This window comes from Pangasianodon hypophthalmus, chromosome 1 (assembly GCF_027358585.1).
Source record: "Pangasianodon hypophthalmus isolate fPanHyp1 chromosome 1, fPanHyp1.pri, whole genome shotgun sequence".
Lineage (NCBI taxonomy): Eukaryota > Metazoa > Chordata > Actinopteri > Siluriformes > Pangasiidae > Pangasianodon > Pangasianodon hypophthalmus.
The window spans coordinates 7,513,761-7,529,425 of NC_069710.1; the positions used below are offsets into that span (position 1 = coordinate 7,513,761).

A 15,665-nucleotide genomic window follows, 5' to 3' on the forward strand; every position below is an offset into this window, starting at 1 on the left:
TAATTACCATGATGCTTGCAGTACTGTAAGGAGTAGGGACAATATGGTGCAATGTGATGCGATGTGCAGAACAGACTGAAAAAAACAGAGCTGTGTCTCAAATCATATACTTCTGTAGTATTCTAGACATTTTAACACTATTAGAGCTAACCAATTTTCTTATTAAGGTTAGTGTTTGAATTTTTTTAAAGCTCTCGTAGCCTTCAAACGTACTGAAATGTCCATTTTGTGTACCAATATACCGGATATTGTAGATTAGTAAATACTTTTGAATGCAGTGTCATAGTTTTCTATTTGAGATGGTTCATGACAACAATTGTGATGGCAGTATAAAGAGAATTAAAGAGTTTGTTCATGTGTTTACCATGTGCATGAGTTCCCAAAAATAAATATGCGTCCCAAAAATAGATGGCATGAAATCGCAATACATTTTACAGGTCGACATGGAAACCTAACAGATAGGGACGTTTTGGCATTGACACAGGCAAGTAATTGCATACATAATCATGTGTAAATTATACACCTGGCCTTTTTACTGTCTTTCCATCGCATTTGTTTTTATGGTTGGATGGGTGGATGGGTGGATGGATGGATGGCACTTATAGTCTCACTCTAAAAATAAGATTTTGAGTGTGTTGCATTCATTCCTCACATGTGGCTCTACTCAGCTCATGTTCTTTTTTTCTGAATACTCTCAGAAAACATTTTTTCAGCATCATCACTCTGCACTTTCAGCAGATGGGAAGAAAGTGTTTTTGGCTGTCTGTCTCTGGCACATGCAGCTCGTGCCTTATCTCAGCATAAGCACATTCAGGCAGTATTGTTCTTTTTGTCCTTTAGGATCAAATGACTGAGGCTTTGATGATGCTGCTGCTGACAGGACAGAGTGGAGTAGCCTTTCTTTTCTGAAGGTGATTCAGTGCTGCTCCAAGTTGTTTTTTGAGGATGATGATGAGGATGATGATGACAACATTTGCAGTTCCTTTTATAAAGGCGGAGTTTCCATTCATTTCATTTAGAATCCTAAATGAACACAAAACTAGATTATTGTTCCGGGTTTTAATAAGCTAGACAAAATCAGTTGCAAAAAGGATGTGTATATTAATAGGAGTGTGACTTCCTTTGCATGTGATCTTTTATAGCAATGGAATATGTATGAGGTGAACAGATGAAGGTGGCTGTGTTTGTATTCCTGCATAAGTGAGACTGTCAGGAGCATGCTGTATATACCGGCAAAGTGGCTTTCTCTCCAGACAGTTCAGAAATCAGTTAGGGAAAAACGCAAGATCATGGGTAAGCATGAACAAGCATCAGTGTACCTTAGGTCATCCTGTAAGTCCAGGCTCTGGTTTTTAAATAGATGTATATTTATGTATGATGCTCTCTGCTGTTGAAATGTGCTGACTCACTGCTGCATTAGGATTTATCCATCATACTGCAAGGCCCGCCTTTTCTTCTTTTTTTTTTCCTTTCTCTGGCCATCACTTTCCCCCTTTCCATCTCAGTGCAAGTCTATATTGGAAATCTACACACACGCAAGCACACAGAAGCACATTGTTCATCCTCCGTGTGGATGGTTTTTAAAACAATTACACACAGCACAGCTGAGCATAGATTTAAGTGGTATGTGCTTTGACTGGGCTAAACTGCTGCCACTGGATCCACTAAACATGTCTTACACTTGACTGTGGGCATAAATAGTAGGAAAATTTGACCTCCCCATATCTTTCCTTCACAGTGAGTGAGAGCAGAACACCTCTTCGCTCTGAAGGTAGTGCTATAATAACATGCCTGGTATTATTAATGGATGAGAATCTGGTTTGAAATGCATTAAGATGACAAAAGCGCTTTCGTATTTGAAGTTGTTCGTTTGCCGCTCCTAGCATCCTTCATGAAAAAGAAAATTACACCCTGAAACACATTAACTGCATTCATATTGGAATATTTGTGGTATGTTTAGTGATTCTGGTTCTAATTTGTTAGTTGGTGCTGTATTTTCATTATACCTGTGAGACTCTGGACATTGATAGCACAATTACAGTGGCATTTAATAGGAGAAAAATAGTCAACAATCTCAAACACAAGTCAAAATGGTTTTGCGGCTTAGCTAGTTGGCAAACTACAAGATAAGAAGCATGATGGTGTTGGAGGTATTACTGTGAATGCTGAAACTTTGCAAGCTGATCTGTTTGAGCAGTATACAGATGAAGAGGTGAGAGCTGGACAGACAAAAAGACTAAAGCGCTGCTGCATCAGTCTCTTTAGGTAGAGATGTAGCAAGGGCTAAATCCCACTGGCACAACTCTCAGCAAAGTGAAAATAGAACAAAATGTTGACTCAGAATTAATTATAAAGATTAATATGACAGTTATTCAGGGTGTAATTTTCCTTTAATACAGAACAGTTTATACCAAATCCATTATATACTCCTCATCTGACAGAATAAAGATACAATTCTGATTCACACTGCATCATTCAACTCACCACATTTGCCTCACCCATCCCCAACCTGCCATGTAAGCTTAATTCAGTTTCACTGGCAGAAAGCCCATGGACACAGTTTATCTCTAATCAATCTGATACTAATGATGGGATTTCAGGCTCCAGCAGATTATTTTATTCTGGCTGTGTATTTAAGTAATCTGTGAAGAGTCTGGTGTTGCTGTGCATCTGTGTCATGGGGGGGAAGACTTCTCTGTTTAACGGTCAATGGAACAGGATTTGCATCTCATTTTAGTGCCAGTGGGCCAAACACCTGCTCTTCTTTCAGCATGTTTGCTCTAATTTTCCTCTCAGTGCTTATTGAGCCTTTAGATCTCATGGAGGCTTCTATTATAGCGGTTTGTACAAGGGCTATCAAGAGCTTGCGAGAGAATTTGAGGAAGACAGCATCTTGTCCATTTTGCATGTTTTCCTTAATGAATATGCAATTTTCTATGCAAAAGGCAAAATACAGGGTGGTATCAATGCAAGCACATTAATTTAGCCCCTGTAACGAGTTACTAAAGCTACTAAACTTCAGGAGTGCAAATTAAATTGTAGGTATTAAAGTGGCATAAACATGTTGCTGCCAATTAAAAACAAAACAAAACCATTATTTTATTAATAATGTGAAAAGATGAAAAGACTAGAGTTTTACAAAATTATCACTAAATCAATATAGTCTGCATATACTGTAAATTTTCAGTAATTCATGCCAGTTATACAATTTGAAGCAGTTGAGGTTTAAATGAGTGAGTCTCCTTATACGTAAATTTACACAAACTCAGGAGCTGGATTTTCATGGATACCACATTTCTTCTAGAAATGCGAACCAGTTATGAATGAACTCATTTGTATCCAGCCTAATAAATAAGCCTAGTGTGTGAATATGAAAGAAGGGCAGTGAAAAGGTTGTCTTTAAATATACTACAGTATATTAACAAAATACACACTTGTCTACACTCTACACTACACTACGTTCATTTTATTCTGAATGCTTCTTTACTCTTCAGAGTCCCTCAAAGATTCAAGCTCATGACAGCTATCAAAAACAATTAGTACTCACATTAGTACAATACCTCATTTAACTTTGTCCTCTACTACGTTGCATTTCACTTCATTTACACAACTATTCTTTAAATTATGTCTACTAATTGCGTGCACAATTTATAGCAAAGCACACGTACACACAAAGTTGCAGTCTGTATTCAGGATCTTAAAAAATAAAGACCTTAGTCTAGCAGATAGCATATTATTATTAGTTGAAGTTCATTTGAACAAACTAATCAAAACTACTAAATGCACTAAGTCAAACCCTGCAAATGTGTAGACCTGGCCAGACGTTGTCCATCAGTTCATCCATTAGAGTTAAAACTCAGTCTCTCCATGATGAGCACGCTGCTCTCTGAGACTGTCTTGTCCCTGTTCTTCCTGAAAACCGGACCAGTGAAAGAGTAATGAATAATGTAAGGTACTCATCTATAGCCAGCCTACCAGAATGGTGTATTAGCACTGTAGCGTAGAAGAGGAATAATGGAGAGGAATTAGAGAAAGTGGATGGTAGGAGAGTGTCTGAGTGTCTGTCTCTCTCACAGCTTCTTTACTATTTGATCAGCTGTCTTAATGCTTTCAGTTCTTTTTAGTTTATATTTAATATTTGTGCCTTAGTGCAAGTTAAGCAAGACTATATGTGAAAGCTTTTTTTTTTTTTTTTTTTTTTTTAAATCTTTCTCTCTGTTGATCTCTCTTCATGTAGGTCTTGAAGCCTGTGATGACTCAGGATGTCACTCAGAGTCTGGGCAACAGGAGGCTCATCAGCTTCTCCCTGTCAGGTAGGTTGACAGTAAAATTCTTCTTTTATTTACCAGTTGTGAAAAATATTTTTGTTAACCCTGAATTAAAGATGAATCATAATTGAAGTTATAGATATGTATATGAAATTGCACTATGTTGCAAACCTCACCAAAACTAATAATTGTGATATGTATTGTGACATCCTATTTTAGGCATGTAGCTCACTTGTAACAATAGAAACCCAGAGGGAGGGAGGGAGGGAGAGAGAGAGAGAGAGAGAGAGAGAGAGTGTGTGAGTGTAATGTAACAACTCAATGAAATCAGGCAGGTAATGATTAGTACACAGGTAGTCATGGCAAACACAGGCAAAAGGACAATACAAAGGGCAATATCAACAAAAAGGCATTTGTCATACACTCAAGAAGGCAGTCAATAAAACTCAGAACTCTATACAGGATGATTGGCAAGACTTCGCAAATACTAAGTAGAATTCATGGGTTTATACACCTGTGAACTAGGAAACAAACCGGAAGTCAATGAGAGAGCTATAGGAGTACTGAGGAGATGCCCTTTGCTGGTGGGAAAGGATAGCATTTAGAGTTTTAATATTTTAATATGTCTGAGAGTGTTACTGAGTGTTAAGTATAGTAATGGTCTTTTTTTATTTTCACACCCGCCTTGCTCCAGTAGGTGGCTGGAAGCTTGTACATTCCCTTGTGTATGGAAAAACACTGAGCTAATATTAAAGACTTCACTGTTGGTTTAAAGTACTTACATGCTTTTGGATGCATAACATGCAAGCTTAAACATATATTTACAAAGGCATATCTAATATGTCATATACAAATCTGATATCAGATACTGTTTTTTACCTTAAATGCTCAACACACTGTCCATTACTTTTGGATTCGGATCAATTTACAGTATGTGTATTGGAGAAGCTTAGCATAAGCTGGTAGTCTGTCTAAATTCACAATTTCAACAAGTTAACCAAAAAAATGTCAATTTACCAGAGATTTTTAACCTGTGTAGTTGTATTTTAATTACACTAAGGGATCGTTTTTTTATTCCTCTAGAAAATCTAGAATCATCTTCAGTTTGTCCTTCCTTTAAGGCCAGTAAAGGTTCTTTGTAAACCCCCACAACAGCATTTCCCTATCAGAGAGAAACCTATACAGCATTGAGGATCCATTTCTCTAAAATTGTCTCTCATAATGTCAAGAACTAGAATAACTATTTTGCCCGTCAGACTTCATCATATAATCTCATACATCTAATCCATACCAGAACCTATCCAAGAAGTGCAGGCCCTGCTAACATATTATGGAGTGTAAACTCCTTATGTCTGTGATGCCCAGAGATATGCAGGAAATTATTCAGACCTTCTGCCACCCTGCTGCCAAGATAACTGATGTGAAGACATGAGATGTGCTTAGCACCTGGTGTGCATATGCCGATGTTGCAAAACAATGACACAGTGCCACATGGACACACAAACACACACACATCTAATGAACAATATGTCATTTGGCTATGGAGAGGTGCCATGACATTATGGGATTTATAAGGTTTTGTGAGACTTTGGGAATTCTCTATGTGGGCTGAAAGTTGTTAAAGACTAATACTAGGTTTGTTAAAGATTTATACTAGCTTTGCAATTCTGGTTGGTGAGAAAGTGTTGATTTTTTTCTGTAACAATACAGCTCTGACAAGTAGTGCTGGCTGCAAGGTAAATCCCAGGTATAGTGTTTTAATCCACTATTCCAAATCCATTAGCATTTCTATAGTAACAAATAATTCGAAAGAACCTGTAGCATACTGCATCATTTATCATTTATCATTTATCATTGTGGGGCAGTCATGGCCTAATGGACAGAGAGTCGGACTTACAACCCAAAGGTGAACCTGAAGGTTGTGGGTTCGAGTCTCAGGTCCGGCAGGGATTGTAGGTGGGGGAGTGAATGACCAGCGCTCTCTCCCACCCTCAATACCACGACTGAGGTGCCTTGAGCAAGGCACCGAACCCCCAACTGCTCTCCGGGCGCCGCAGCAAAAAAAGGCTGCCCACTGCTCTGTGTGTGTTCACTGTTTGTGTGCACTTGGATGGGTTAAATGCAGAGCACAAATTCCGAGTATGGGTCACCATACTTGGCCACAAGTCACTTCGCTTCACTTAATAAACAGATATTTTAAAAAATATGTTGTTTACTACAAATCGAATTGTAACATTTATGGAAGGAGTCTCCAGTGTAAGATTGGTTTCTTGGTTTTCCACCATTGGAAAGTATTTAGGACAGAGTGCTTCTCGGTAACATCTCAAGTTGCAATTTTTATATTATTCATTTCAGTAGAGAGAAAAAAAAAAAAAAAAGAGGCTGGTGAGGGAACAACTGTTTGTAGCTGCTATAACGTAAATGATACCAGGAACATACTTGTTTCATGGATGTGTTGTTCATTTTTAAATAAAAAATTGTAATTGTTGGCAAATCAGTAACTTATAAGAGGAGTAAAACTTTAGGACATTATAGGAAAATAATCAACTTTGGAGTATTATTATTATTCTATTGGTGATGGATCAGCTGTTTATAGCTGTTATAATGTAAGTAATATCAGGAATAATTTTATAATTATAAACAGATTAAAATTACAATGTATTGGCTCTTTGTTGTACTTTTTAAATTCACTAGCACTAGGCTAATACATAATAAACTTTTATCATCTGAATGTTTTACCCAGCTAGGGGTTTAGGGTTTCCAATTTGTACATGGTGCAGTAGAATTGATATAGAATAGAAATCGGTGTGTGCACCGATAGAATCGATCTATAAAAATTCTGACAAAAACATCTCAAAATAATCATCTTCCTCCTATTAGTAAAAAAGTACTACTCCCCACCCTTATAGTGTCACCCTTCCTTTAAGAGCTGCTTAGCTGTCTTATATTTTATTCATAGTCACTTTTCCTGCCCTGGGTAGCAAGTCCACTTTAACATGCTGCTACACATACTGTACACATTACTGGATTAGAGAGGGCATTGACATTCCCCAGCGAGCTGAGAGTTGATCAAGCTGCAGTGATCCTGAGCAGAGAAGGACACAAGTGGCCCTGTTGACACAAATCTTGAGTGATCTCTCAAAACACTAGACATGACAAAAATAAAAACAGCCACAAGTGACATTCTTATTACTAGGAAGATTGGTGTGTGTGGTGGTCTGGGAAAACCAATACAACCTGAATTTACAGCAAAGAACCAAAAAGATAAAACTGGGTTTTGACCAAAATTAAGTTTTTCTGCCTAAAATATACCTTGACACCTCATCGTGAAGAAACCATAAATGCATTTCATGAAAATGCCATGCTAATGTTTAGGGGATCAAGCACCCAAGGTACGTAGGCACCCTATTGTTATTCTATCTTGTCTCCTTCTGGCTAGGGTGTCTATGGCAGCCCATAGAACCGTCTGTTAAAAAGTTGTGAAATTTGGCACACTGATTGGGGAGGGTCTAAGGAACATTCTGACCAAATTTGGGCAAAGTGCTGCCAACGCCCTAGCGCCACCATTGGGTCAAATTTTGGCCTAATTTGGAAGTACCTTTATAGTCATAACTTTTGAACTACGTGTCTAAAATTTGAAAGCCCCTGGGTGTAGATGAGTTCAATGCACCCTATGATGTCGATTTCCATCTAATTAGATTTTCTAATTGTTTTATTCCTCTTGTACCACAATTTGTCAACACTGACCATTTATATTTATTAAAGGACACACCATACATTATCATTTTAGAGATATGTTTATTGTTGTCACTTATGCTATAGCAGCTATAAACAGTTCCCCCTACATCCTCTCTCTTTTCTCTCTTTTGTAGTTAATAAGACAAAAAATACTGATTGTAATATTACTGAGGAACCACAAAGTGTAAAATCTTTCACGCTGAAAAATTTCCTGCGGTGGAAAGCGTAAAGTTACATCTTTACCTCTGATTCTTACAAATCACTGACACTGGAGACTCCTTCCAAAAATCCTAAATAAAATGTCTTATCAAAGAAAAATGCACCATATCATACTTCACAATTACACACTTTTTAAAATCTGTTTAAATGAATCATCCTCCATACAAGTCTACAAGTAAGTTGTTAGAAACAATAATGTATAAAAACAAGCACATTAATATAAACCTGTGATTTGCCTTGCAGAAAATTGATGAACACCACCTGACGAATCAGAATTGAGAATTCAGCACTGCTGTTTAAGTAACATTACAGCTGATAGACAGATTATATCTGTAGATAATAACTTGATATCTAAGATGTCAGAATATGAACTATCTGGTCATTGAGTAGGGGTACTTTTTCCATTTTTGGGACTTCAAGATGTATTATTTTTATTTCTCCATTCAGACAGGGATAAAAAAAAAAAAAAATCCATCTGTTAAATGGTATTTAAATACTGGTCACATTTACAACAATTATAATTTAAGATCCAAAATATTTTTTCCTCAAAAAAGGCACAGGTAAAACATGCTTATCTGAGTTGCTCAGATCTACAGCCAGTGTTTTTTTATTATTATTATTATTTTTATTTTGGAGAGCACAGGCTCACTCAGACATGCTTACCATCTCCTGTTCTCTTGTTAATGTCAGACATCCAAGCAGTGGGTCTGAAGAAGGGGATGTTCTTCAATCCTGATCCATATTTGAAGATTGCAATCCACCCTGGAAAACACAGCATCTTCCCTGCTCTCCCCCACCACGGTCAAGAGAAGAGATCTGGCATCATCTGCAACACCATTAACCCTGTCTGGAAGAGAGAGGTCAGCCCTCATCTCATTTCTCTACTCCACTATAACCATGTGCAACACACACACACACACACATACACCACTGGAAGCTATAACAGCAGTTTGGGTTATATGATGGAACAACAATGTACAGTCTGAACAATTTGTGGAGATATTTGGATTTTCAAACATCGTTTGATGTGTCTTATGTTAATACACTTGCTTTGTAGCGCACTGAGCCCTGACATCAGAGTTTTCCTTTCCTGCTTTGTTGTCTTTGATTATGCTTTTCTTTCAGCTTTCGAAAACTAAAATGCTGCTTTCGACAGTTCAAATATTTTGTCTTTTTGATTTTTGTCTCCATGTATTTTAACACAGTCTTTAAAGGAGTCTGCTTATTGGAAGAAAAGAAAAAAAAAAAAAAGAGAGAGAGAGAAAATGACAAACAAGTAGTAGATAGATCATTAGATGCAAGGAGCTCTGATGGATAATGAGGTTATTTTTATTAGAACTCCAGCTTTTGACTTGAACTCTAACTTCATTTTGGCAGTTATAACATTTAAAAGTTCTTATTATTTATGGTATCTAAGCCAAGTGGTTTTTAATTGTCATGCCTCTATATAGTGTACATCAGAACAAAATCTCATTTCTCCAGGACCATTGTACAACACAGAACAGTACGCAAGACTACATAAAGTGCACTACACAAGTGTGAGACAAGTGCAGGAGAGTGTGTGTATGTGTGTGTGTGTGTGTGTGTGTGTGTATATAAAACACACAATATACACAGAACATGTAAACTATTTTGTAGTGTAGCAGCCATAAGTATAACAGCAGTATTGGCAGCAAAAAAACACAATAAAAGTGTGTAATGCAGCTTTGTAAGGTGCAGATGTGCAATGTTTTCGAGTCATACTGGGTTTGGTGTTTGACTAGCCCATGTGAGCACTGAGAGGCAGCAGGCTGTTGAGTAATCTGACTGCCTCAGGGAAGAAACTGTTGGAGTCTGCTGGCGGTGGCACGGATGCTCCTGTACCTTCTGCCAGACAGCAGGAGGGTGAGGAGTCCATGAGAGGGGTGAGAGGGGTCATCAGCAATGCTGACGGCTTTACAGATGCATCAGTTGTTGTATGAGGTGTCGATGGTGGGTAAAGAGACTCTGAGGATCTTTTTGGCTGTTCTCACAATTCACTGTATTCTTGCAGTCCTGTCATTTAAGGCTGCCTACACACTACCTACCGTTTTTTTTTTTTTTTTTTTTTTAAAAAAGACTCTTTTTTCCACTGGAACTTTATCCTACATGTTTGTTTCTCACACTTGCCCCCACGCTTTTTAAAAGCAGTCACATTTCACTCACCTTGCAGCCTGTTCCCATAGGATTACTATCCAAGTGTGAAAGCAGCCTTATGGGTGTATGACATGAGCTAGCTCCATTCTTACCTACACAGTTGCATATAACTATAAAGTAAGCCCCCTGTCATTTTCCTATTATCAGGTCAATTTCCAGAGAACATATCTATGATGTTACCATGGTAGCCGCTGATCTCTGCCGTTTTCTCAGAACACAGCTAGATTCCTTCACATGCAAATTTGGTATTGTTAACCCCAAAAAAAAAAAAAAAGACAGGCAACGGTGAACACCTGAGAATATACTAAACTGAATCTTAAAAAAAAATAAGAAAAGAAAAAGAGCTAGGAGCTGGAGTACACTAGGATACTAAGAGAATTGGGGAATCAAGGTGGAGACAAATAAATCTGTCTGTTTAGTGACAGGACTAGAAAGACACCAAGAATTGCATTGCATTATCATATCGTATCATATTATATTATAATCCTTCCTTCCTTCCCTTCAGCTGTGTGTTTGTAGGGGTAGGAGTGTGAGGGAGTGTTTGTTTTCCCCTGGATCATACCAGTCTTAGCTCTGTTAAGAGTTCAATTATGTGCTTAATCACATAATAAAAACATTTTACTGTACAGTCGCTGATTAGACATGGCTTCTCTGTCCTCGTTAAACACCCAGTTATTATATGTGGATTGAGACTTCCATGCCATACTCCAACATACTTCATCTATTAGTTTTACTGTAGCTACTGAGTCATTCATAACACACACTTGAAAAGCTACTTTAAAATGAAATAACCAAACAATAAGTCAGGAGCATAAAGAGTTAACTCCCAAAATAGATTTCCAGCAGCCAGAGAGTCTTAACCATCCATGAAATATATAACTTATAGCGTTAGGCAGCCATCAGCACACCATGAGTGTGAAATATGGCTTCATCTCAGACTCAGTGCATGGCTGATCGTGCAGAAATCCCCCACAGTGTGGCATGTGATCTCGAGACTGATGCTTCTCTCAGAGATAATGGAGCCATTATGAGCCTTGGGAACCCTGGTGCCTCGAGCCGAACCTGATGTGCACAGCCACTGGGGATTTACGCAATACTTTTCTAGTTCATGCTGATACACTGTATTGTTTCACACTGTCCGTAGCTAATGCCCAAATTGAAGTATATATAAAATGTGAAGGCTAAAATCGAATATCTATCAATAGCTCAGCAATGAAACTATTAGAGTTGGGCAATGAATTGTACCAGGAGGTCTCGACGATGGCATAAGAATGATGTACAGCAGATTATTACAAACACATTTAAAGAAAAGATAGGCAGCTGCATTCATGATTTCTAATTTCTTAAGTGTTTCAAGTGAGTAATACACGACTGGGTCGATACTGTAGTCAAACAAAACAAAACAAAAAAAATCCAGTTGTGAGAGCTGTCCTTTTGAGTAATACTTTCATGGTACATGAAAGTCTCCTGGAGCTTATTCTACTTTTGCAGGGGTGAGTCATATGAAAACATTAAAACTGCAGCATAACTTACAGAAAAAGTACATTAAATTTGTAGCTGCAAAAGTTTACTTACCAGTTTATTACTGGTCCATTGTTCTCAGTAGCCCTTTCTACTGCTACCTTATACAGTTGTGTGGCACTTACTTGCAATAAACAATGCAAAGTCAAAATTAAGGTTTTTATTTGACTCACCCTCATAGTTTCTCTTCCAAACATATTTGGGGGGGGGGGAATGGATGATGGATTATGCAGTCTATGTTCACGTTCACTACACCCAAGACTGTATTTCGCATGCACCTTCTCCTTTACTGTTGATGACGTGTTACTGATGTGTCAGTGAAATGGGCTGAAAAAAAGCTCCACCCAAATGGAGATAAAATCTGCAGGGCGTTTCACTCTGTATAACCACCTGACAGGACTGTGTGGGCTAGAAAGAAATAAGCCCCAGCCTTACGTCCTCACACCATTCTGTGTATTTTTTTAAATAACACTGATGGTGCTGTTATGCTTGATATTACAAAAGTCCAAAAGAATTTTGTTAAGACGTTTGTTAACATCAAATAATGTGACGTGGATGCCAAAAATTAGATTTAATGAATATAAAAATTCTACATACCCCTGTTAAAATGGCAGGTTTTTGTGAAGTAAAAAAAAATAATTAAACCAGGATAAATCATGTCAGAACTTTTCCCGCCTTTAATATGAAATTGCAAGATATACAAATAGTGAAAAATGATCAGAAACTTTTTAGAGGGGGAAAAAAAACCAAACAAAAAAAAACCTTACAATAACCTGGTTGCGTAAGTGTGCACACCCCTAAACCAATACTTTGTTGAAGGACCTTTTGATTTATTACACCACTCAGTCTTTTTGGGTAAGAGTCTATCAGCATGGCACATCTTAACTTGGCAATATTTTCCCACTCTTTCTTACAAAAACATTCTAGATCCACCATATTGATTCAAGTCTGGGCTCTGGTTAGGTCATCCAAAAACATTGATCTTTTGGTTAAGCCATTCCTTTGTTGATTTGGATGTGTGTTTGGGTCGTAGTCATGCTGAAAGGTGAAATTCCTTTTCATCTTCAGCTTACCACCAGACACCTGAATGGTTTGCACTAAAATTGACTGGTATTTGTAGCTATTCATGATTCCCTCCACTTTGATAAAAGCCCCAGTTCTGGCTGAAGAAAAGCAGCAGTAAAGCATGATGCTGCCACCACCATGCTTCACCTTGGGAATAGTGTTCTGTTGGTGATATGTCGCATGCAGAGAGTAATCAGTACTTGTCAGATATTTCTACAGCTCCTTTAATGTTGCTGTAGCTCTCTTGGCAGTCTCCCTGGTAAGTTTTTGTCTTGTCCTTTTGTAATTTTTTTTTTCCCCCTGTTCGTGGTAATGTCACTGTGGTGCTCCATTTTCTCCACTTGTTGATGGCCTTCACAGTGTTCCATGGTGCATCTAATGTTTTGGAAATTCTTTTATACCCCTCTCCTGGTCGAATAATTTCATACAGGCTTTGTAAGCTCTTTGCAGACCCTGGTCTCAGCAGTCATATGAAACCAAGATGACCTGAAGAAAAGTCCTACAGAAACAGCTGGTCTTTATTTGGGGTTAATCAGAATAATTTCATTGATGACAGCTGTATGATAATTACTTTTGTACATGAGATTGAATGTGATTAGTTCATTCTGAACACAGTCCATCCCCAATTATAAAAGGGTATGCATACTTGCGCAACCAGCTTATTGTAACCTTTTTCGATTTTTCTTATTTTTCCCTAAAAAGGCTTGATTGTTTCATTTTATTTTTATATATTGTAATTTCACATTGAGGATGGAAAAAGTTCTGACATGATTTAGCTTAGTTTCTTTTTTTTTTTTTTTTTTTACATCAGAGTGCAGGGTCAGCCATGATACAGCGCCCCTGGAGCAGAGAGGGTTAAAAGCCTTGCTTAAGAGTCCAACAGTGGTAGCTTAACGGTGCTAAGGCTTGAACCCCGACCTTCTGATCAGTAACCCACATTTAACCACTGAGCCACCACTGCCCTTCCTCTTCAGAGTGACAGCAGCTGTCTCTGTCCAAATTCTTTACAGAAAAATGACTCCTTTTTATATGAAAGCATGTACAGTACTCATGGAGGGCTGTTTCATTTCTCCATGTGTTTCTCTCAGTCCCTCTGGGTGGGGAAAACATGGGGGAGGGGAAGCTATATGCTCAAACGTGGAGATTGCAGCAAAGCGTGACTGTGACGCAGTTAAACGGATCTCCTCTATGGTGAGACCATAAATCGTATTTCCTCTCCCTCACCAGCGATTGATTGGACTGAGCTTGCACTCCTACATACTGCTGCATCCTCTTCTTTTCTTTCCTGCCGGCCACTCCAGTCTTCAAAAGCAGGAAGCACATAGGTGCTCTGATCGACCCTCTAAAATGTTTGTCCTACTACCTTTGGGAGGACTATCCTTTAATTTATTTTTATTTAATAATGCCATGCTTACACCTAAATCTAATCCTAACCTTAACCTCAATAGCCAAAAGGTAACATTTTGGCTCCAAGTGTTTTTTTTTTTTTTAATAAAAGTAAAAGCTGCAGTTTTTGAAGAAAAAAAAATGACTATCCTTTTGGGGACATTTGGTCCCCAACAAGGTATAAAAACATTCTCACACAAAAACACACACACACAGCAAGGTTATTCTTGAATGATGCAATTTCTGCTACTTGCAGGTAATGCCCTCCAGGTTGAATACTAATTTTATCCTCAATTCTGCAATGCTACTTGTTCAGAGACTATCAAGTAGTATTACACTAAAAATCAGAGGTTAGTGGATATTGTATAATGAATTTATAGTCAAATAAAATGAAGTAGGGCTAAATAGTAGAGGGTTGGTGTTCAATGGAGAAAGGGCATATTTAGTAGTGCTCACACCAAGCCCTATTGCTGCACTGTTTCCTCATCCAGTTTTCAACCGTTTTGAATAATACATTGAATAGGCACAGTTAGGTACAGCCTAATTTACATACTTAAATCTTTAACCTGTACACCTTAGATTCAGCACTTGAGTCATTTATGCCAATTTATGCATTTAGCATTCCTGCTATATTTATACTGCATAGTGTACACCCTGGAAGGGGCAATTTAGCAGAGCCAACTGACTTACCAGCATGTTTTTTGGAGGACTTGGAGGAAACAGGAGGACTTGGAGGAAACAGGAGGACTTGGAGGAAACAGGAGGACTTGGAGGAAACAGGAGGACTTGGAGGAAACAGGAGGACTTGGAGGAAACAGGAGGACTTGGAGGAAACAGGAGGACTTGGAGGAAACAGGAGGACTTGGAGGAAACCCAGTGTTACATACTAGGGTAATCTTCTACCCTTCCAGAAACCCAGAAAGTTTTTTTTTTTTTTCCCCCCAGAAAGACTATTTTACTGCCACACCATCAGAAATTATAGCCAACAAACAAGAAGCATTAAGCAAGGTCAAAAACAATAGAAAAAACCCAACACTAACTCCCCAAACAAAACTACCTTCACAAACATAAACAAAAAGAAAAGAAACTACAAAATGGTTCCCTAACTCCCTTCCAAACCCAAAACCAGGAAAAAAAATGATAAGGAAAATGGCACTTACTTCCATCTGGCAGTGGTGTCAACAAGAACATAGACAGTAGACAATAGACACTCAGTAGAAGTTTATATAACCAACTAACATGAAGTAATTACACTTTCTTACACAAACTATTTGCAACAACAACTGCACACCA

General features: G+C 38.1%; 1 protein-coding gene and 1 long non-coding RNA gene across 4 annotated transcripts in view; one reads left to right on the plus strand and one right to left on the minus strand.

Annotated features, from left to right (window-relative positions):
- Positions 1-15,665, plus strand: part of LOC113526984 (E3 ubiquitin-protein ligase HECW1) — an 80,387-nt gene that overhangs the window by 21,350 nt on the left and 43,372 nt on the right. For all 3 annotated transcript variants that reach the window (XM_026914450.3, XM_053236362.1, XM_026914451.3), the window contains 2 exons: positions 4,238-4,313; positions 8,916-9,085. In XM_026914450.3, the coding sequence (XP_026770251.3) occupies positions 4,238-4,313; positions 8,916-9,085 (246 nt within the window). The remainder of the gene's footprint in view (positions 1-4,237; positions 4,314-8,915; positions 9,086-15,665) is intronic.
- LOC117598440 (uncharacterized) lies at positions 4,192-15,657 on the minus strand. The gene is made up of 3 exons (XR_004579108.2): positions 15,533-15,657; positions 8,889-9,072; positions 4,192-4,306 (listed from the first exon to the last, which is right to left on the minus strand). It is a non-coding gene; the product is annotated as an uncharacterized LOC117598440 (long non-coding RNA).